General features: G+C 37.4%; 3 protein-coding genes across 3 annotated transcripts in view; 2 read left to right on the top strand and 1 right to left on the bottom strand.

Annotated features, from left to right (window-relative positions):
- Positions 1 to 2,928, top strand: part of LOC112139908 (NACHT, LRR and PYD domains-containing protein 12-like) — a 249,874-nt gene extending 246,946 nt beyond the window's left edge. The window contains exons 8-10 of the mRNA XM_036214645.1: positions 744 to 917; positions 1,507 to 1,553; positions 1,701 to 2,928. Coding sequence (XP_036070538.1) covers positions 744 to 917; positions 1,507 to 1,553; positions 1,701 to 2,224 — 745 coding nt within the window. The 3' untranslated portion in view covers positions 2,225 to 2,928. The remainder of the gene's footprint in view (positions 1 to 743; positions 918 to 1,506; positions 1,554 to 1,700) is intronic.
- LOC112139907 (NLR family CARD domain-containing protein 3-like) overlaps positions 1 to 21,661 on the top strand; it is a 385,294-nt gene that overhangs the window by 296,521 nt on the left and 67,112 nt on the right. The gene's annotated exons all lie outside the window — the stretch shown is intronic.
- Positions 10,594 to 21,661, bottom strand: part of LOC112139899 (zinc finger and SCAN domain-containing protein 2) — an 11,652-nt gene continuing 584 nt past the window's right edge. Inside the window, exon 2 of the mRNA XM_024262748.2 lies at positions 10,594 to 13,447. Within this exon, the coding sequence (XP_024118516.1) occupies positions 12,103 to 13,447 (1,345 nt within the window). The 3' untranslated portion in view covers positions 10,594 to 12,102. The remainder of the gene's footprint in view (positions 13,448 to 21,661) is intronic.

The following is a 21,661-nucleotide window of genomic DNA, read 5'->3' as shown; positions in this document are numbered from 1 at the left end:
AGTCTGGCCTCTCTGACTTTATCTCCAAAACCTCTAACATGTGCTGTCCCTCTGATGTATTCATTCCTGATCCTATCCAACCTGGTCAATACCAAAGAGTTAAAAAAAAAATAAATAAAAATGAAGATGTATATAATATTTATGGAAGACACACATAATTGGGATTTAAAAAGACATAAAAATCCCACATTTACTTAGTTTGATGATCACAGTTATCATTCTGGATTTGTGGTTTGTCTCATTAGAATAAAAAAGGAGGAGATAGGTCCATCCAGGTATACTAGAAGAAGTGCATGTTTATGGCTTTAATCAATAATCCACACACAGTATGCAAATTAAAAACATGCGCAGCTCAATTACAGCAGTTGTGTAAGAGAATGCAGTTGTTCCAAAGTGTCTACAGCTGATCTGAACAAATGTAGAACATCTTTGTACATTGAAACAAACCAATAGCAGCACTAATCTGAGTAGAGCAGCTGCTGCCTCAGCAGAACCCAGTTCAAGAAGAGTTCGAGAACGAGAGAGAAGGTACAGTAGAAATAGAACTGGTGGATCCTTCTGAAGCTCCGGAGGATTTAGTTCCTGCAGAGTGAAAGTTAAAATGTAAAATTTGTCCAAACTGATTCATGAAGTCAAAACTTTGATCACAAAGACAATGAATGAAGAAAAATCCAGTTTGTATAACCAGTAAATATCAACTTCACTGCAGTTCTCTCACACTGTCTTGTGTTGTGTGTCTGCAGCCTGTCAGGTTGTCTGATCACAGAGGAAGGCTGTGCTTCTCTGGCTTCAGCTCTGAAGTCCAACCCCTCCCATCTGAGAGAGCTGGACCTGAGCTACAATCATCCAGGAGAGGCTGGAATTAAGCTGCTTTCTGCTGCACTGGAGGATCCAGACTGGAGACTGGACACTCTCAGGTATGGAGAGACCTGCTGCAGACAGTCATGAGACAGAAAGAGGAAGAACTGAAAATATACTATTTGCCTTCACTCAGCAAAGATTCTCAGAGTTAGTGTCAGCAGTCTTTATTTTGTATTTTGAAATCAATTTCTGTCTTTTTCCTTTTTTGTTTTTTTCCAAAATGCTGCAATGAAGAGGACAGAAAGGCACTTAATTCACAGACTTTACCAACTCAGAAAACAACAGATATGTTAAGAGGCTGACACAGTCTAATCATGTTTGATGATTATTGTGGTCATTAGATGAACAGCTCTGGGCCTTTATTCATTCTAAACATAGTGAAGGTCAACCAATGTGGTTTTCCTGCAGCACAATGCAGTCCCCATCAGTGATGACATGGTTTCTGCTTATTCCTGCTGCTTCAAGTGAGATAAAATGAAAATTCATACTGCTGGACTATGAGTCAGGACAGAACTTTACAGTAGATGTGTCCAGATGTTGGACTGTTCCTTCATCAGTGTACAACAGTAAAATAATGAGAGCCATGTGAGGTGTTTGTTTGAATTCTGAAAGACGGTGTTATGACCTCCCTCGTCTTTCTTTCAGGACGGAGCCTGCTGGAGTCCAATGGCTGACTCCAGGTCTGAGAAAGTGTAAGTTTTTTATAGCAACAAAGCAGCTCATGTTCAAACATCTTCAAACGGTCTCATCACTCATTCACAAGTCTTCATCAAAGTGTCCATCAATGATCAGATGATGAATCCATACCTTCATCTGGATTGTGTTTGTTTCTCCATCAGATTCCTGTCGCCTCACAATCGACACAAACACAGTGAACAGAAACCTCAAACTGTCTGACAACAACAGGAAGGTGACCTTTGAGGAGGAGCTTCAGTCATATCCTGATCATCCAGACAGATTTGATCACTGGTATCAGCTGCTGTGCAGAGATGGTCTGACTGGTCGCTGTTACTGGGAGGTTGAGTTGACAAATAGAGTTTCCATATCAGTGAGTTACAGAGGAATCAGAAGAAAATTAAACACTAATGATGGTTTGCTTGGACAGAACAATCTGTCCTGGGGTCTGTTCTACTCTGATTATGATGGTTTCTATGCCTGGCACAATAACAAAATGACATCAATCTGCTCTTCTTCCTCCTCCTCTCTCAGAGTAGCAGTCTATGTGGACTATCCTACTGGAACTCTTTCCTTCTTCAGAGTTTCTAATGACTCACTGATCCACCTTCACACTTTCAACACCACATTCACTGAACCTCTTTACCCTGGATTTGGGTTCTGGCCTGGTTCCTCAATAGTTCTGTAATAAGTTCAGTCTTAATGTTCTGGTTCTGTTAGAGGAAACCAGATGGTCTGATGGTTAGTCATGTTTCTTTTTGTTATTGTTGTTTTTGAACTCTCACAAAGGAGAATGAGATGATTACACACTAGATATATAATATATCTGTAAAAACTACAGGCATGAAGCCCAATGAGGCAAATTGAATTTGTGATATTGGGCTATATAAATAAAATTGAATTGAATTGAATTGAATTGAATTGAATATAGACTATTCCCCTACCCCTCCGGCTTCTCCTTACCCTCCAATTGTAGGGGAATTTGGAGGGGTAGGGGTACCTGAAATTGTTTTTTAAGGGTAACGCGTGGGTCGATCCTTATTGCGCTGTGTCCCCAAGGAGAAACACATTTCTTCATGTGGGTGTTTTCTGAATAGGGCTGTAACGAGTATCGGGGTGCTCGGGTATTCGCGATCTGCTCCCAAAATTTTGAGTATGAATACTCGCGACATCCAAGATCGCTGATTCGCAATCTTTATAAATGTAGTAAATTGTAGCAAAATGTGATCAAAATATCAATTGGTGACAATGTATTTTTGCTCTGGAATGCAGATTAATGTCAGATTTTGAGTTTACAAACTAAAATTAAGCTGAAAGAGCCGCCGTACTTCCAACGGAAGTAAACACATCTTCGTGGCGGTGATGCTTCAGGTTTTAAAAAGTAAAACTAGCGAGAGCTTTTTTCCGTTCAAAAACTGAGACTGAAGTTCCGCTCACAGACATAACTTCTGAAACAATGAATTAGCTTTAACATCAGAGCTTTAGCTCCAGTGTTTACATTATTTTGGTTATGATAACTCTTCAACATTTCACGTAATTAACGAAACTCCAGCTTATTCTGAAGAAACAGCCTCGCGCTGCTGAAAGGTGGATGTAGTCAACCTGAATCAGCTGATTCTGCAGAGAAAAAAAGACTTTTCATAGGAGCTCTGCAGCAATATGTGATGCTTAGAACGTAAAATATTGAAGAACTTTGAAGATGGAAAAACTGTGTAGAACATATTAAAGTTTTGTTGTTAAATGACCCAAAACAAAAGTGATTTTTATCCTTTTTATATTGTTTTACTCCTGAACCAGAGGATTGAAAAACAGAAAAACTTTAAAATGACAAAAAAAATGTATTTTTTTCTGAATCTTTGTGTTTTTTTTTAATCAGTTTAGTTGATTCTGATCACCTGTTCTAAATAAAGGTATAAATAATGATTAAATACAAATAATTTTAATTTTTATCCATCTAGTAAATATACATACGCATAACAATAAACATTATAATAAAAAGTAAGAATTGTGGTTGAACTTGTGAATCGTTGCTCTTGATTCGTGAATCAAATCGGATCGCCACCTACGTGATGATCCACAGCCCTATTTTTGAAGCACAGAAGTTTACATTTAAATTTAAGTTATGCATTTTTGTTTTAGCATAAATGTATATTGTACAAAACCAATGTTATGATCTATTTTCTTAGCACTGGCAGATACATGCAAAAGTAGATAACTGGCGAATAACAATGACATCATCAATTTGTCTGAATTTAAAAACACAATTTTTCCGCTTGGAAATATAGTGTCTCTCCGTCTGGAGGGCTAAATGAAGGGGTAGGGAGAAGCCAAAGGGGAAGAATTTGGCCTAACAGTCTACATCAACTGCTTTCATTCAAAGTATAAATGCCAACTTGCAAAATATTTTAATTTTTTTGTCATTATTTGCCGTAATTTTTTAACTTCTTGAAATCTATAACAAATTCTTGATATTTACAGGTCTGATAAATGTAACTTTTTACTTAATTCTCATTTAAGAATTAAAAATAAAGTTCATGAATGAAATTTTGACAAAGCAATATTTACATCTGTATAGCAGCTGATCAAACAAACACATAAACACATCTAAATAACACACACTCTTTAACATAACTGTTTGCATAATCAAAGGGAATTAGGTGATTCTGTGAAGAGAACATTTTGCCACTGAACTTTGTAAAGTGTTTTGCTTATATTTTTGTGTAAGACTGAAACTAAGTGTAAAAGGGTTAAGATACTCCTCTGTTCTCCACTCGTTATCTGTATTAATGACACCAGTTTGAACTGGTTATCTGTATAAAAAAGACGCATGTCTGCAACCTTAAACATTTTCTCACTAAACTCCACTATGGCCAAGACCAAAGAGCTGTCCAAAAGAGATAGGCAGACAAAGCTCCATGAACCACTGAAGCCTTTCATCTCATTGGCTCACTCCAGTGCGAGACTTCTTGAGACTCCATTTCCTCTAGTAGGACATTTACTACATGCAGAAATATCAGTTGGTATGAATCTGAAGCATGTGGCGTTTTGTGGATAAATAAAATAAATAAATAAAACTTGGAGCAAAATTAAGAGATTTGGCGACTCGCGCTACAGTTGGCATGGAAAAGGAAAGACAGGGGCAAGTGGAATGTGTGAGCACTTGATCTGTCTCTGTTTTTTTTTTTTTTTTGGATTAAAAAAAAAAGTTGGTTTTAAGTGACAATCTTTTCTCAAATTGAACTTTTTTTGCCCTATGGGGTCCTAAGGAAAGGGTTCAATCACACAGCTCTGTTACTGTGACTCGGAAGTTTTAAAATTAATACTACAGCTGATGCTTTTTTTAAATTTTTTTATGGTTGTGAAGTTCTTAGAAATGTTGATGGAACCTTTTCTGACATATACAATCCTATTTCTGTATGTATGATAAACCACAAATGTAGCACTTTTTGTTTTAAACAAATGTAGTTCCAATACTATTTTAACTGTTTTCCTTGTGAAATATTGTTATTAAAGCACTTTGAGTTAAATATATTTTAAAAGCCATTTGATCTGCTGTTTGTGAATTAAATAAAATTCCTCATCTAATGGAATTGTTTTTGTATTTCTTTGTGCTAGAGTTAGTGATGGCTGTTCATGACAAAAGTTTGAATTGGAGCTTCATGTCATAATTATTGCTGACCCCTGACCTCTGTTGCATGTACATGTCAAACTCAGACAACGACAAGCCCTCAAGACATATATGCTGAGTTTTATCCATCCAAATCTTGTCTTGGGGAAAATGAAAACAGATCTTTTGAAGCAGATCTGAATGCAGTGTTCCAGAACAGAGCAGCTGAAGAACTTGTTCACTTTCTGTGACTCGAATCCGACTATTGGATCCACTCAAAGTTCATCATGAAAACAATATGTGACAACTTAACACAAAGGGGTTTAAACAAGCAGAAAAAAATGCGGAAATAAAGTCTAAAGAAGTTTAAATGGATTAGAGAACGCCTTATTGAATGTTAACAGAAATGTCTTCTAAAATTGAAATCCCTGAGGAGACTCCTGTCTGACTTCATCTATTCATTTCAAAGTCTTGGAACACTTTGGGACAGGGATGAACAGAACTCTTTCTGTCAACGAGTCAAAGGATTCTTTTCAGAGACTTCAATGGTGAAGAATTTCCAGCTTGAAGCTTCTGTAACGATGGTCAAGAAACACTCATTTGATTTAGAGTTTGGCATAGCCAAAGAACATTCTGGTGAGGAATCTACACAACATTTTGGGTTGGAACCTAAACGTATCTGAGAATGATGTAAGCAGATGGGTGATATTGAGAAGACAACTGCAGAAACAAGTAAACAATTGCCTTGTGGAAGGGCAAAGAAAGCTAGTGACGAATTAGTAGAAGTGGTCTGAACATGAAGTATTGATCAAAGACCTAAAAGGGTGTGTCTCCTTGTGATTGATTTACATGAAAGCAAAGAGGATTTTTGACACAGAGATTGATAACGCTTCAAAGTACATATTTCATATTTCTCATCATTTCAACAAATCCTGAAATGTTCATCTTGTGTTATCTACATTTTGTGACTGAAGTTCACAGCAAAATGAACCAATTAGCCATTAACAATTTGTCTATGGTGAAATAAAAACCTTAAAAAAAACAATATTGTTTCATCATAAAAACTAGAGTTAAAGGGCTGCCTTAACATTTTAAGTCAAGATAACAAACGTGATTTGTTGCATTGATATAACCTTTTTGTTTTATTGAATTAAAATATCTTGTTTAACTAAATTACTGGTGTATTATTCTAATGTTGATTTGAAAGCCATGTTAATTTTCTTGGTTTTTATAACTTTAATGTTTTTTCTCAACCTAGAGTTGTGTTAAGCAAGTGGTTTCAATCAAATTAACTTGCAAATATGGGTTAAAAGAGCTGATATGTTTAATTTACTAGAACTAAAGAAGACTATAAAATAAATACAAAATGCCACAAACTAAAAAAACAAAATTCATCCATCCATCTTTTTAACTCTACATCCATTTTAGGGTTACCAGGGCAACCAGAGCCTAAACTGTCCACTGTTGGTTGAAGGCAGGGTACACCCTGGTCAGGTTCTCTACCTGTTGTAGGTTCAACACACCCCTATAGACCATTTAGGGTAATCAATCTATGAGGTTTTATATATATATATATATATATATTGAAGGAAGCCAGTGTGCCTGGATAACTCACACAACATGCTAACTCTACACAGAAAGGTCCCAGCTGGGATTCAAACTAGCATTTTCTCATTTTGAGGTGAAAGTGCGAACCACTGCTCCACCTTAGGGCCTACCAAGATTCCTTGACACAGAAACTGATAAACATTCCAAACAAATGGTCTTTAGAGAAAAGTCATTTTAAAAGTCATTATTTTGATGGTGTAATGAATTTGTGCAAACGACAGTTGTAATGGAAGCAGAAGAAATTCTTACTGAAGTATTCTTTTACTTGGTTCATTACACTAATAACGGAATTACTTTCCAATGTTGTTTTTGACATTGTTTCCTTTTTCTCCAGTATTTAAATGCCAAAAAACTTTATTTGTTGAAAACTTAATCAGCTTATTTGAACCTAAACACTGTTCTAAAATCTACAATTTGGATAAACAATTTGACAACGTAACTAGCAACCACGTTCAGATTTGATTAAAAACGCATGAAAAACTAAAGAGCTTTAAAGAGTTTTGTGAACATTTTCTTAAATTTATACTAATTTACAAAGAAAACACTTATATGAACAAAGAAACAACAAATGAATAAACTAAACTCCAAAGCAACACAACACTGAACAAACAGAAAACCACAAAAAACAGGGACAGTTTAAACAATAAAATTATTTTTTAAAAAACAGCTCTTTTTTAAATACAAATGAGTTTTATAGAATCTCTACCACTGTAATTCCCTGAACACATCAATTTTGATCCATGAAGACTATGCTAAGCAAAGTGTTTGCATTATATTTAAGTTGTCAGTCAAAGAACAAAAATATCTAGGGCGTTTCTGACTATAATTCAACAAAAAAGGTGAGCAATACTAGAGTTACAAACATTCCATAGACTTGTTGAAAAGCATTCAATCCCTTCGAATCTTCCCAAGTCTCCAGGATGTCTTCATTCCATCAAAGCAAACTTCTCCCAGCATCCTGTCTGGGATTGATCGTCTTCTGTGCACAGAAACAGATCTGCAGGACATTTTAGAAGGAACTGATCCGCAGATCCATTTCAAAAGATTCCAGTTCTGCAAACGTTCCAAACGTTCAAATTTACTGAGTATAGGCCTCACAGCAGCACAGACGTTTTGAAACATGAGTCTGAGTGTCCTCATTTTTAGTAATGCTGATCAGACAGAAAAGAAGAAATCTGTGTTGCTGCTCCCATGTTTGCCACTAGAGGGCAGCACAGTGTTGGTCATCGTTGCTGTGTGAGCCTGTAAGAGATTCATAGCAAAAGCAGCTCCAAGCTGAGCTGGGATTTCTCTTCCAGTTAGAGCAGACTGCAAAGATCTGACAGAAATTCTGAACTTCTCTACTTCCTTCAGATTAAACTCTGCAGGAAGATTCAAACAGGTGAGTCTGATATGATCACTCACCTTCACTTCTTCATCAACACAAACATGGATGGGAGCTTTGAGTCAAACTTCATTGAGGTTTGTGTTGTTCAGAGATGCTCAGTTTGTTCTAAGACTTCTTCACATGTTTCATTTTATTTTTTTCTTTAATGTAAACTTTAAAGTCTTCCTAACATCATATGATGGACTCGACTGCTTCCGGTGCAGCTGGAAACAGGAAATGAACACTGGGACTTGTGGGACTTAACTTGGGGCGGCCGTGGTGCAGTGGTAGGGCGGTCGACTCCTGATCAGAAGTGAGCGGGTTCGACTCCCGCCTTGCCCGCCCATGTGTGTGAATGTGTGCGTGAATGGGTGAATGGGTCTGTGACTGTGAAGCGCTTTGGGCCCTCGAAGGAGGGTAGAAAGCGCCATTTACCATTTTAACTCCAGCAGCTTCTTCTCTGAAGGTCAAACATCTGGAAATCAGTTCCAGACATTTCTGGGTTCTTGAAGGAGAGAAAATGTGAGAATTAAATAACAGAATGTTTGTAGAAATGGGTCTAAAGAAAAAAATAAATCATTCTGTTCCTAAACTAAACCATTATTCAACATATAAACCACACAAGTGCAGCTCAGATGCAAACAGACACGTGTCAGGTATTTATCATTCATATCATCACATCCCAAAGGTGCTCCATTGTGGCATCAAGTGTGCAGTTATTGTGTTACAGTTCCCCCAGTGTACTGATGGAGAACCCCACTTCATTTACACCAACTTACAGCAGTTCTGACCTCACAATTCTCCATCAGTGTCCAGGTAAGATTTTCTTTTTGATGTTTGATTTTACCAAATCTCCATAGAAACGAGGACATCTCCATTAAGATCTACACGAAAAGCTGCTCTATTCTCGAAAGTGCTGCTTGGTAAAGAGTTGAAACAGGATGATGTCAGAAAGATGAAAAATAATCAATATGATTGAAAAACCATCAGATGACTGCTACTGAACTAATGCTTTATGAAGACCATTGTGGGAACTTTTTATAGGGTATCCACTGATCGGATCGGCCAAGAAAAACTCCAATATTCATTTTGACTGAAGCCAAAATGAAGTTTCAAGATTGAGCTACGTTGACTCTCACTGCTGCTCTCAGGGTAATAACAAAACACAGAGAAGCAGTTTGTTTGCTTCTGTTCTCTTCTTAGTCTCTGATGGATCTCTGCGATCTCACCTCAGTCTTGTGTTCTCCAGTCAGAACTCAAATTGAGGAGAACAGCTTTGGAACCTGCAGAGAACTGACAAACAGCAGAAATCCACACTGAGGGAGAGACTCCATGCTTCTTACTGATGTTGACGTCAACTTTATTCTTCACAGGAAAGATTGGAACAGAACACTAAAAACGACATAAAACAGATACACGGTTCTAAACTCTACTAGAAAACATGAACAAAAGGCAGAAACACTTAAATTTCTTTGTCTGCCTCTTCCTTATTACATTTTTACGTTATACAAGCACATGACTTAGCAAAATATAAACTACAGTAAACATTCTCTAGTTTAAGCAATAATAAAATGGCCACTGATTACATAAAATGTAATTAAAAGTATATGATTAGAAGTATAATTAGAAGTATACATTATTTCTATTGTTATAGTAACACAAAGACTTCGTTAACATACATATTATCATAGCATAAACTGCAATGGTCAAATGCACAAATTCAAACCCCAAAAAATAATAAATCAACCAACATAAAAATGAACTTAGCTTTAGAGTTGTTGTTTAACAAAATATCTTTAAAAAATGATACAAGCCAGTAAAGAGCTGAAAATGTATCTATTATAATTTATAACAACATGTTTCCCTTTCATGTGTATATTTAAAAAAGATTTAGTGGAAAAGTTCAACATTCATATTAGCGAGATAAAAAAGTGAAACTCATTTGTAGATCATTATTACAAATACATTAAAATGTATCAGTTTCTATTATTTTGGCTTACAGAAGATGAAAAACCTAAAAATTAATGTCTTAGAAAATCAGAATATCATGTTAGAACAATCAAAAAAGATGTTTTCAGCACATGTCAGACTTTAGAAAACTGACCATTTCTCTGCACTTGGTTGTGTCTCCTTTTGAGTTACTGCATAAAGAATAGATTTATTATAATCATCATCATATGTACAGCGAAATTGAAAAGCTCCCTGGTCAATACCTCATTCATTTAAGTGCAGTGGTATGGAGGGCATCAGCCTGTGGCTCTGTACATGCAATGAAACCCCGGGTCGGAGGAGTCTCTTCTTCCTTTTGAAAACAGCCAATAGACTTTTTTATCAAGTTCGGTTCAGGAGACTTTGGTAGTTGATCAAACGCAGTTAACATCTAATTGAAGCAGCTTTAGGTACAGTGTGGGCAAAAAGTATTTAGTCAGTCACCAATTGTGCAAGTTCTCCCTCTTAAAAAGATAAGAGAGGGCTGTAATTTTCTTCATAGGTATACCTCAACTATGAGAGTCAAATGGAAAAAATAAAAAAAAATACATAAAATCACACTGATTTTTGTAATAATTGATTTGCAAAATATGGTGGAAAAACACATATTAGATCACCTACAAACAAGCAAGATTTCTGGCTCTCACAGACCTGTAACTTCTTCTGTTCGTGGATCCTCTGTCATCTCCTCATTAACTGTATAAGTGGCACCTGTTTGAACCTGTTATCTGTATAAAAGACACCTGTCCACAAACTCCATTATGGCCAAGACCAAGGAGATGGCAAGAGACACCAGAAACAAAATTGTTCATCTGCACAAGGCTGGAAAGACTGAATCTGCAACCATCAGTAACACAGTACGCCACCGGGGACTCAAAACCTGCAGTGTCAGACGTGTCCCCCTGATAAAGCCACTGCATGTGCAGGCCCGTCTTAAGTTTGCCAGAGAGCATTTGGATGATCCAGAAGAGGATTGGTACAATGTACTATGGTCAAATAAAACCAAATTAGATCTTTTTTAGAACTGTACTCGTGTCTAGAGGAGAATAACGCCGAGTTCTATCCAAAGAACACTATACCTACTGTAAAGATCAGGGTGAAAACATCATGCTTTGGGACTGTTTTTCAGCAACGACGACTGAATTGTTTAACGTAAGAATGAAAGAGGCCATGTATGGTCAGATTTTGAGTGAAAACCTCCTGCCATCAGCAAGAGCACAAAAGATGAAATGTGGCTGGGTCTTTTAGCATGACTAACTCAAACACACTGCCCGGGTAACAAAGAAGTGGCTTCATAAGAACCATTTCAAGGTCCTGGAGCAGGCTAGCCAGTCTCCAGATGTAAACCTAAGAGAAAAACTTTGGAGGGAGTTAAAAGCTTGTGTTGCCCACCGACAACCCCAAAACATCACTGCTCTAGAGGAGATCTGAATGGAGGAATGGGCCAAAATTCCAGCAACAGCCTGTGAAAACCTTGTGAAGACTTACAGAAAGCATTTGACTGCCGTCATTGCCAACAAAGGGTATATGCCAAACTATTGATTTGAGCTTTTGCTACTGATGTAATACTTATTCTTAAAACTTATTCCCCACCATAATTTCCAAATAATTTTTTTTTCAAAATCAGATAATGCGATTTTTTTCTTGTACAGGTGGTGGCAGACTAAATATTTTTTTTCCACTGTATGGGAAGGTGACAAGTCCTATTGGAAAATGGGCATCTCCATGCAGCTTTTTATTAAAGGTGCAGAAAAATCTTTGCAAGTGTTAAGAGTTAATTAGCAGAACAGAGTGGAATCTCAAGAAAATCCAAATGTTATTTTTTTTCATGATATATTCATCTTCATTGACCCGGAACTTATTTTTAACCTGTGAAAAAAGATTAAATATATTAAAAAAGACTTAACACATTTACATCATTGTGAAGTCATTTCAGTAAAAGAAATGAAACTTTCTCACAAGGTTTCCCCCTTCCCATATAAACTTATACTGTCTTTCACTGCATGTGAGTGGTCATGTGTCTTTTGAGATGACATATTTGACTAAAACTTGCATCACATTCCTGACAAGTAAAAGGCTTCTCGCCTGTATGAGTCATCACATGTCTTCTGAGATGAGATATTTGACTAAAACTTTTATCACATTCTTTACAAGAAAAAGGCTTCTCTCCCGTGTGAGTTCTCATGTGTGTTTCAAGATGAGACTTAAGACTAAAACTTGCATCACATTCTTGACAAGAAAAAGGCTTCTCTCCTGTGTGAGTTCTCATGTGTCTTTTGAGATGAGATTTTTCACGAAAACTTTTATCACATTCTTTACAAGAAAAGGGCTTTTCTCCTGTATGAATTATCATGTGTGCTTTGAGACTAGATATTCGACCAAAACTTATATCACATTCTTGACAAGAAAATGGCTTTTCTCCTGTGTGAGTGCTGATGTGTCTTTTAAGATGAGATTTTTCCCGAAAACTTTTATCACATTCTTGACAAGAATAAGGCTTTTCTCCCGTGTGAGATCTTATGTGAACTTTGAGACCTGATTTTTCACGAAAACGTTTATCACATACTTGACAAGAAAAAGGCTTTTCTCCTGTGTGGCTTCGCATGTGAAGTCTAAACTTAGACCAGTAACAAAAACTTTTACCACATTCTTCACAGACGTGAGGTTTGTCACCAGACTTTACATAGGAATTTTTTCTTTCTTTTGGGACTTGTTTGCGTTTCTTAACCAAAGTTGCCTTGGATTTTTTTTGGATATCACTGCCATATTGACTTTCTGACATGTAAAAGGTGTCCACATTTTGGAAATGACTTCTGTTTCTTTTCCTACTTTGATCTCTGTTCTGTGGGTCTGTCTCTTCATCTGTAGTTGATGTTGATTCTTCATATCGGCTTCCTTCTTCATCCTGACTATCAGTTGCATTAAAGCTCTGCCAATTGCTTAGATCTGTTTCACTGTGGTCACTTTCCTCATAAGTAGGAGTCTCCATTAAGGTATCGGCATCCTGCTTCAGATCAAGCAGATCTTCATCCTGACAGATCCAAAACTCTTCTTCCTCCTCTTTAACCTGTAGAGTTTCTGGTTCTTCCTGTTCGTCATTAATCTGTGAAGATTCTGGTTCCTCGTGTTCCTCTTTAATATGTAGAGGTCCTGGTTCCTCCTGTTCCTCTTTAATCAGTGGAGATTCTGGTTCCTCCTGTTCATTTTTAATCTGTGGAGGTCCTGGTTCCTCCTGTTCCTCTTTAACCTGTGGAGGTTCTGATTTGTCCTGTTTCACTCTGGAGTTCTTTTGCTGGTTGCAGAGATTTTCTCCTTCAGTCACATAATGTTGAGGGACGACTGCAAGAACACAAGAAAAAGTAGGTATTTTCAAAAGTTTCAAAACAGAACTGAACTGCAGCAGATTGTCTTGACCATGTCTACATGCCTAAATGCATCGAGTTGCTGCCATATCATTCAATTCAAATCAAACTTTATAAAAAAGCATTTCTCTTACTTTCGCAGCTACTGTTTTACAGTTAAAAACAAAGACAAGTTAAAATAACAACCCAACCCAAACCCAACAGATCACTTTAGTAAGAAGGCCCAAGACTGTTAAAACATTTATGAATCATTAAAATAATCTTAAAATCAAACCTGAAATGCAGAGGAGACCAATGCAGCAATTTTAAAACAGGGGTAATGTGTTCCTGCCCCCTGGTCCTCGTCAAAACTTGCGCCGCTAAGTTCTGTAACAATTGTAAACTAGCAAGAAATTTTTTTAGGTAAGCGAAAGAGCAGGGCATTGCAATAATCTAAACGACTACAAATAAAACCATGCATCGGCACCTCTGTGCTAGCAAGAGAGAGGAATGGGCAAGCTCTGGCAATGTTTTCAAGATGATAAAATCCTGTCATAACAACACTTTTAATGCAAGAGATAAAATTCAGCTCCGAGTCAAAAGTACGCCCAAGTTTCTCACAAGGTGAGAAAGATTAAAATTCTAAAGCGTTGGTAAAATTATCTCTCTCTAGTCTTCAGGACCAATGAATAAAACTTCAGTTTTGTCCTGGTTGAGCTATAAGAAAATTTTTGCCATGCATGACTTTATAGCTTAAATACAACTTAAAAGACTATTTAAAGTTTCCTGGTCATCAGTAGACACAGTGATGTAAAGCTGTGTGTCGTCAGCGTAGCCAGGTCATCATTGTAAATGAGAATCTGTTCTCAATTGATCCTTCTGGTAAAATAAAGGTTAAAGAAAATAAGGAAAAAGTGAAATCCGTGTCCCCTGATGACATCCGCAAGAGGCAACATATACAAATTAAAAAGTTTAGGACCTAAAATCGACCCTTGGTGAACCCCGCAGCTTATTTTATGGATTCTTAAAGAGCATGTCTCCAAACTTGCATAAAAGTGTTGATTTGTAAGGTAGGAATAAAACCACTTAAGAATATGTCCAAAGAGGCCCACTAGTTTCCTAAGTCCATCTAATAAAATCTGGTGATCTACTGTATCAATAGGGCACTAAGATCCAGCAGCACCAGAACAGAAAGTTCCTGAGTCTAAATTAATTCTAAGATCATTAACAATCTTTAAAAGTGGACCTACTATTTTACGGGCAGAGGGGAAGACACCCGTCTGAAAAGAAAAATTTACTATATTTAAAATCTCTGACTCAAAGAATCCAAAAAGTTTTAAAAAGTGAAGTGGGAATGAGATCTAAAAGGCAGATTGTGGTGATTACTTGGGATAAAACTTGACCAAGCATCTCTGTGTCAACCAGAATAAAACCCCAGTGTTTCTTCGGGTAAAAACAATGCTGGTGATCTGTTACATTAAGACTATGCCACCTATAAAAGGTTGGATCTTACAGCATTGATTTCACCCAGGAAGTGGTCTGCGAAATCCTCACATGCAGAATTATGAAGAATGATGGCATGGAGGACTTTTTGAAATCTTCATAAAATGTCAATTGTTTTAAAAATAAATTTGGGGTTGGCTTTGTTTTGTGTAATTAGTAGGGCTGGGAATCACTGGGTAGCTCACGATACGATACGCGATACATGGCTCGCGATATCGATAATATCGCGATACTGCGATAATTGGTAAAAATCCTCTCTAATAACTAACATTATATAGAAGAACATGTTTTTTGTGAAAATATATCCCCATTTATCTTTTTTTAGCTTAAACACAATCATAATAAACAACTTTTCTTATTTTGTGCATCAAATAATAGACACTTTTGTGCAACACTGCTGAAATCAGTAAGACTATGTCTTTGACGAGCATTGACAACAACTCAATTGGAATTATCTGTCAAATTTAATGTTAACAATAGTAAACATGATCAGCAGTGCCACTATTTACTGCAGAATTGTTGTAAACAACAGAACAAATTTAAATAATTCAAGTGGAGACAGTTATCTACCTTCAAAAGAATGTCACACCAAAGGATGATGAATATAGCAGTCAATAGGTAAACACCTTAAAACATAATAATGGCAGATATCATTTTTAAGTGCTTCAATTAATTGGCATTCTCCCTAATTTTACAATAAATTTGTGTACTTTATTTTAATTACATTTAAATTTAAGTTCATACATCAAATCCTGCTTTTTTATTTAAGAATTACTTTAAATTAACATTAGCAACAAGTAATTACATTGTTTGAAAACGTCACATTATAAATTTACCAAAGTTACACCACACACCAGCAGGTTAAACATCAAGTGTATGAAAACTAAAATTCCGACGCTACTTGAAGTGTACACAAACAACTGCGAAGCACGCGCTCAGTTCCCACAGCAAACAGGAAGTAAGTGATTGCTGACATTCTAGCGCTCAGACAAAGTCACTTCTTACGGGCTGGATCTCCTACAGATGGAGGATAAATGCTGACAGGTAGACATGCTTCACACACGTGCTAGAGAGCCTGTATCTCACCGGTGCTTCTCCTGAATGAGCGCGTGCATCGCTATTAAAAGTCCGACGCAGCGTGCGCCCATAGTTCCGGCGCGCGACTCAGACGCTCGGCGCTACAGCCTCTTTAAATGAAAATATAATATCGATACTTGGTGAGAACCCATCGAGAATCGATCGCAGGACTAAATATCGCGATATATCGCAATATCGATATTTTGGCACAGCCCTAGTTATTAGGTTTAAAAAGTAGAGAGTTTTGACCCGTTTAATTGAATTATACGTTTTTGAGTAGTTCTTTTACAATTTCTTTATAACTAAAGTTTGTGTGAACAAGCAGTTGGGTGTTTGCCCATTTAAGTGGCCAGTGAGTGTATGTCTGCTGTCTTCTCAATAATAAAAAGTAAGTTTTAATTTTCTTATTTTGTCCTATTTCTTTTTTGTTTACTAAAGCAGGACTCCAAAACTGTAGCACGATCCAAATTGGAATTTTTTTTTATGTTGCACCCCTATGTCATATGAGGCCACAAAATTGCTCATGAAATTTTGTAATATTGTTAATTTCATATTCAGCAAATATTTCTGGCTCAAATTGTCAATTGTTTTTAAAATAAAAATGTTTAAACAAACTGAGCGTCATTAACACATAAAACAAAATATTTATTCCACTAAACTGAACTTCAGTCTCTTTTTTTAACCTACAAAAAACACTTGAAAGCTCTTTTTTTTAAATGAGAACTTTGTACACAACTTTGCTGACACTAAATATTAATTTACTTTCGGTGACAGTAGTGCTTGTAGTTGTTTTTATTTTTACATTACTAAAATCTTAAATTCTTCTGTAATTTTCGAGCAATATTTACATTGCCTGATGTGTATTCTTATTAAACTACGTAAAGATTGTGACTCAGCAATCTCAGGAATCACATATATTCATCTCAATTTTTCTGGAACAGATTGTGGTTATCAAAGTATTCAGGTACATGTTACAGCCCTTCTCAAGTGGGATGAAAGATTGAAGGAGAAACTGAAATTCCCATTTATCTTTTGATTTATTGTAAAATCATTCCCAGTGACCTAATTATGATTCTGTCATTTTTTTAAGCAAAATTGAAAAAACAGTTTTGTTTTCTAGGACACTTTCTGCAAAACAGCAGGTTTACCAGAAATTCCCCTCTGAGTTGTGGGTTGGACTGTGGGTCTGGAGTAAGCCTACACATATTTCCAATCATCCCTTTGATTACTGCTCTCCTGCTCTCTACAGCTCTTCACAATTCTAGCCTAACATTACTGGTGCATCAAAAATGGCAAACAAAACTGAGGCAGTCCAGCAGTATAGTTTTGAGCTAGATTCCAGCTCAAACAAAAAAGGCGTTAATGGGTTTATTAGTCTGCAAGTGGATGCATTTGAATGAAGCAATGGACCTTGTTGCCCACTGATGGTAGCTTCTTCTACTACAATCTTTTTCAAGCTGCATATTTTTCATCTTCTCCTGATTCACCAATTCAAAAAAGAAAGACACAAAAATGCACTTTGTTTCCCCCAAAAATCCAGAACAAATTTTCAGTCCGAGTAAACCCAAGTGGACCCTGGTCCTGGACCAGGAACCGCTCTCGGACCAATCTTTTTAGGTGGTCTTGGTTCATTTCTAATCGGACATAGCTTTTCTTCTGTCTAAGATTTAAAAAAACAAAGTTAAAAACAAGAACAGTACAGGAATAAGGGCAGAAACAGTCCTTCTAGAGGTGCAGGACTGCTTCTCAAACACTCTGGGACAATTTCTATAGCCATGATCTCCAGAAAAACACGGACACAATTCTCTCTTAAATCTGTCTGTCAACAAAAGGGTCATAGTATTCCGAAACCAGAAACCATGGATGAACAACGAAGTGGAATCTCTCCTAAACAAAAAAAGAAAATGCTGCCTTCAGGTCAAAGAACAGAGATTGGCCCCAACATAGCACTGCCAGATCTGCTCTAGAAAAGAAGCAGTAAAGAGGCTAAAATGGCCTACAAGAGGAGAACTGAGAACCACTTTACTGACAACAACCCCAGGAAGATGTAGCAGAGGATAAACAACATCACAAAGTACAGGAGCTGCAACACAGTACACACTGGAGTAGATGCCTCATTGGAAGGGAAGCTGAACCACTTGTTTGCCAGGTCTACAACACAGAGGCCCACAGTGGACACAGCCCGGGTATCACCACCCCACATCAAAGGAACGCTAATATTTCAGGAACATTAAGTACGACGTGTGCTGAAGTCGGCCAACCCTAGGGAGACAAAAGGCCCCGCTGGAGTACCAGGCAAGGTGTCCACAGTCCGTCAGACTAGGGCTAGGGCCAGGGCTCCAACAAGTATCCGGGTGCTCGAATACTCGCGATCTGCTTTCGAAAATGCAAGTACAAAAATTTACGGTGTCCAAGATCGCTTATTCACGATCTGTATAAATGTAATACATTGTAGTAAAATATAATAATAATATCATCTGGGGACGATGTATTTTTGCTCTGAAATGCAGATTAATGTAGGATTTTAAGTTAGCGAACTAAAACAAAGCAGAAAGAGCCACGGTACTGCCACCGGAAGTAAACACATCTTTGTAACGGTGAAGCTTCCGGTTTTCAAAGTAAAACTAGCGAGAGCTTTTTTCTGTTCAAAAACTGAGACTGGCTTAATAACTAGCCTTAACTGTATAGGTAACAGTGCTGGCGTAGTGGCATAGCAACAGCACAGACATGCGGTGCACTACTACTGTCCGTCTTTCCCTGCATCTTTTCTTGCTGCAGTGCAGAGGGGAGGGGCTGCTCACGCGACTTCATATTCTTCTGCTGACAGCAAAAGCAGGCAAATGGAAGTGCGGCCACAAGCAAAAAAGTCGAAAGCGTACGTCTGTATTTTCCAAAGTAGATGCCGACAGCTCAGGATGTCTCAGAATTAACAAAAACAGAGCAGTAAGGTCGGTAACACCAGTAACCTATCCAAACACTGCAGTAATAAGCACCATATTCTAGCAGAGAGGTGCATGGTGTTTGTGAGACGTCTAGAGCAACTATTGCTTCAACAGGTCTGTATGCTAAGGAGTACACTCATGGAGCAACTAACTTTAGTGTTTTTTTTAAATCAAAGATAAGTGCATGAAAAAAGATAGTTATAAAACATAAACACACTCAAATATTTGAACACTGATGCCTATTTATAAAAGCAAAACATGAATGACATATTTGAACTCAAAATACTCCTATACATAAAAAACCCATATAAATGTAGTGCTTTGAGTCTTAAAATAAGGGTGGGAGGGGGGTGTGTTAAAAAAGTAAAAAATAAAAAAAGCAGGGGATGTTAAAAAGTACTACTTTTATTCTGTCGCCGTTCCCCGTGCTGCAAGAAAAGCCTCTCCCACCGGTCACACACAATTGGAGACATACATGATAGTTAATGCAGCTCTTAAAAATAAATAAACCAAATAAATCATCTGCAATTTTTTTCGCACTAAGTGGGGGAGGGGTAGATATATATCAGGATCATTGATAATCTGTGATCCGTTATACCCCAAAATAAAATGGTCAAAACTAATGTTAACATGTACAGCTATCAATATGAGAAAGTAGTAATAAGATTGCTCTCTAACGTTACCTTAGCTTACCTAGATGACAATCATTCTACCGCGTTAACCTCATTCACAACGAGTTTCCGCTTCAGGAATCACATTGCCATAGAACTGCCATGAAACACAATTTCTGCCTTGCAGAGATTGCATTGGACACTAATTATTTTATGTTATCTACACTTTCAAGCTACATGGGCATGTTGTTATGGTACCTGGCCCTTCCTAGAACTTCCTGAGAAGAAAGCAGACACCGTAACTTGAGATAAAATCAAGAAAAAAAAAACCAATGCGTCCACTTTTAAATTACTTGTCGACAATTTTAATAGTCAACATAATCGTGACAGCCCTAGTCTAAAGTAACAAACACCTGTTAGACAAGACATTTATTGAAGACTTGCATCAATTGAAGACCAGTCATTTTTGGAAGATATCGGTAAGGGCTCCTTTTAACCCTTGTGATTATCTTATGGGGTCCAGATGACCCCAGCCTTACATTGATGTTGGATCCCTCCTATAACAAAGGTGGGCAGGATTTTATGTTTAAAAGATGGAAAAAAAATCATTGAAAAAAAAATTGTTCAGCGCGCTGTTTTGGTCGTCAAAGCTGGCCCCACTTTTAATGTAAACATGCCTTAATAGCGCAAAGGTTATATAAACTTAATTAGTAACAAATGAAGAACAAACAAAAGCTTGAAAGAGCCCCCTCTGCTGACAGTGCTATCGCATGCCTCACCTCTGGTCTTTTTAGTACGGTTTTATGTCACATTTTACATGTTATACAATAAATATTAAATGGAGAATGATGACATGCAATAAAATTGTATACAATGGTAATTTTTTGTTTAAATAAAGCATTAGATTGATACCATTTGCTGAGTAAACACATTCCACCCAGTCTGCATGATTGAACAATCCGTGCTTAAGCCCAGCTCGGCGCTGCCTCTGCTCCCAACTGTTTATAGCACAGATTAGACAACATATTTGTTGCACCTCTAAGTTACGGTTAAAGTACATGCGGCCAAAAACATACTTCATGAGTTACTTGTTTTTTTTTTAAAATGCCCCTAGGTGTGAATGTGAGTGGGTGTGTGTTTGGTGCTCTGTGACAGACTGCTGACCTGTCGAGGGCATATCCTCCCTTCGCTCATCAGTAGTCGTGTCAGGCTCAGGCACCCCGCAACCCCAAAAGGGACAAGCTGCTAAGTAGAATAACATGTGTAATGTGTAACGAAAATTTGCATGAGTTTTAGTTCTAGGTCGCACAAGAATCCGATAGAATATTGACTTTTTGAGAAAAAATGATAAATACGGCTAAATAAAATAATAAATAATGTTATTTAGGTAATCCACTAAATGAAAAACCCCGAGAGCATCAACAGTTGAAAAAAAATAAAAACGAAATCACATATGATGAAAGAGAAATCGGTGAAGAGCTTTCTTAGATCTATTTAACACGTCTGCTCTCTAGGCTTGTTTACATTAAAAGTGGGGTCACCTGGACCCCACAAAACAGTGTGCTGAACTTTTTTCTCCAAAGAATGTTGATCGTTACTCTTCTCCACTGACAGACATGAAGTCTTGTCCACCATGTCCACCTTTGTCATGGTAGGGCCAACACATCTATGTAAGGGTGGGGTCATCTGGACCCCATAAGAGAGCACAGGGGTTAAAATTGTCAGGGTCACGCTGATGGAGTGAAATGACACAGACTAAACATAGTCAAAAACTTAATCAAAAGGAGGCCATAGAAAGAGTCACAGTGACATCTATGACAACAACCTGAAGGACTGATTTCAGGACTTGAAACATGAAAGCTGGGAGCAACAAAGAAAGAGGCGGAGAGGAAGCGAAGCATGAAAGACGCTGGCGACTGGAGAGGCCCTGTTTACCGCTTCAAGATGGCGGAACGGAATACACAAACATAAACAGTTCACGTTCATTTGGATCAAAATCATCTGGGAGATGAAAGCTTTATCTCCGAGGAAGAAGTGACCATACCTATAGTATACTGCGGTCAAGCCAGCTGTCATACGAA

This window comes from Oryzias melastigma, linkage group LG2, assembly GCF_002922805.2.
Source record: "Oryzias melastigma strain HK-1 linkage group LG2, ASM292280v2, whole genome shotgun sequence".
NCBI classification, from domain to species: domain Eukaryota; kingdom Metazoa; phylum Chordata; class Actinopteri; order Beloniformes; family Adrianichthyidae; genus Oryzias; species Oryzias melastigma.
The sequence above is the reverse complement of the archived record's forward strand: the minus strand, read 5'-3'. Positions and strand labels throughout refer to the sequence as shown.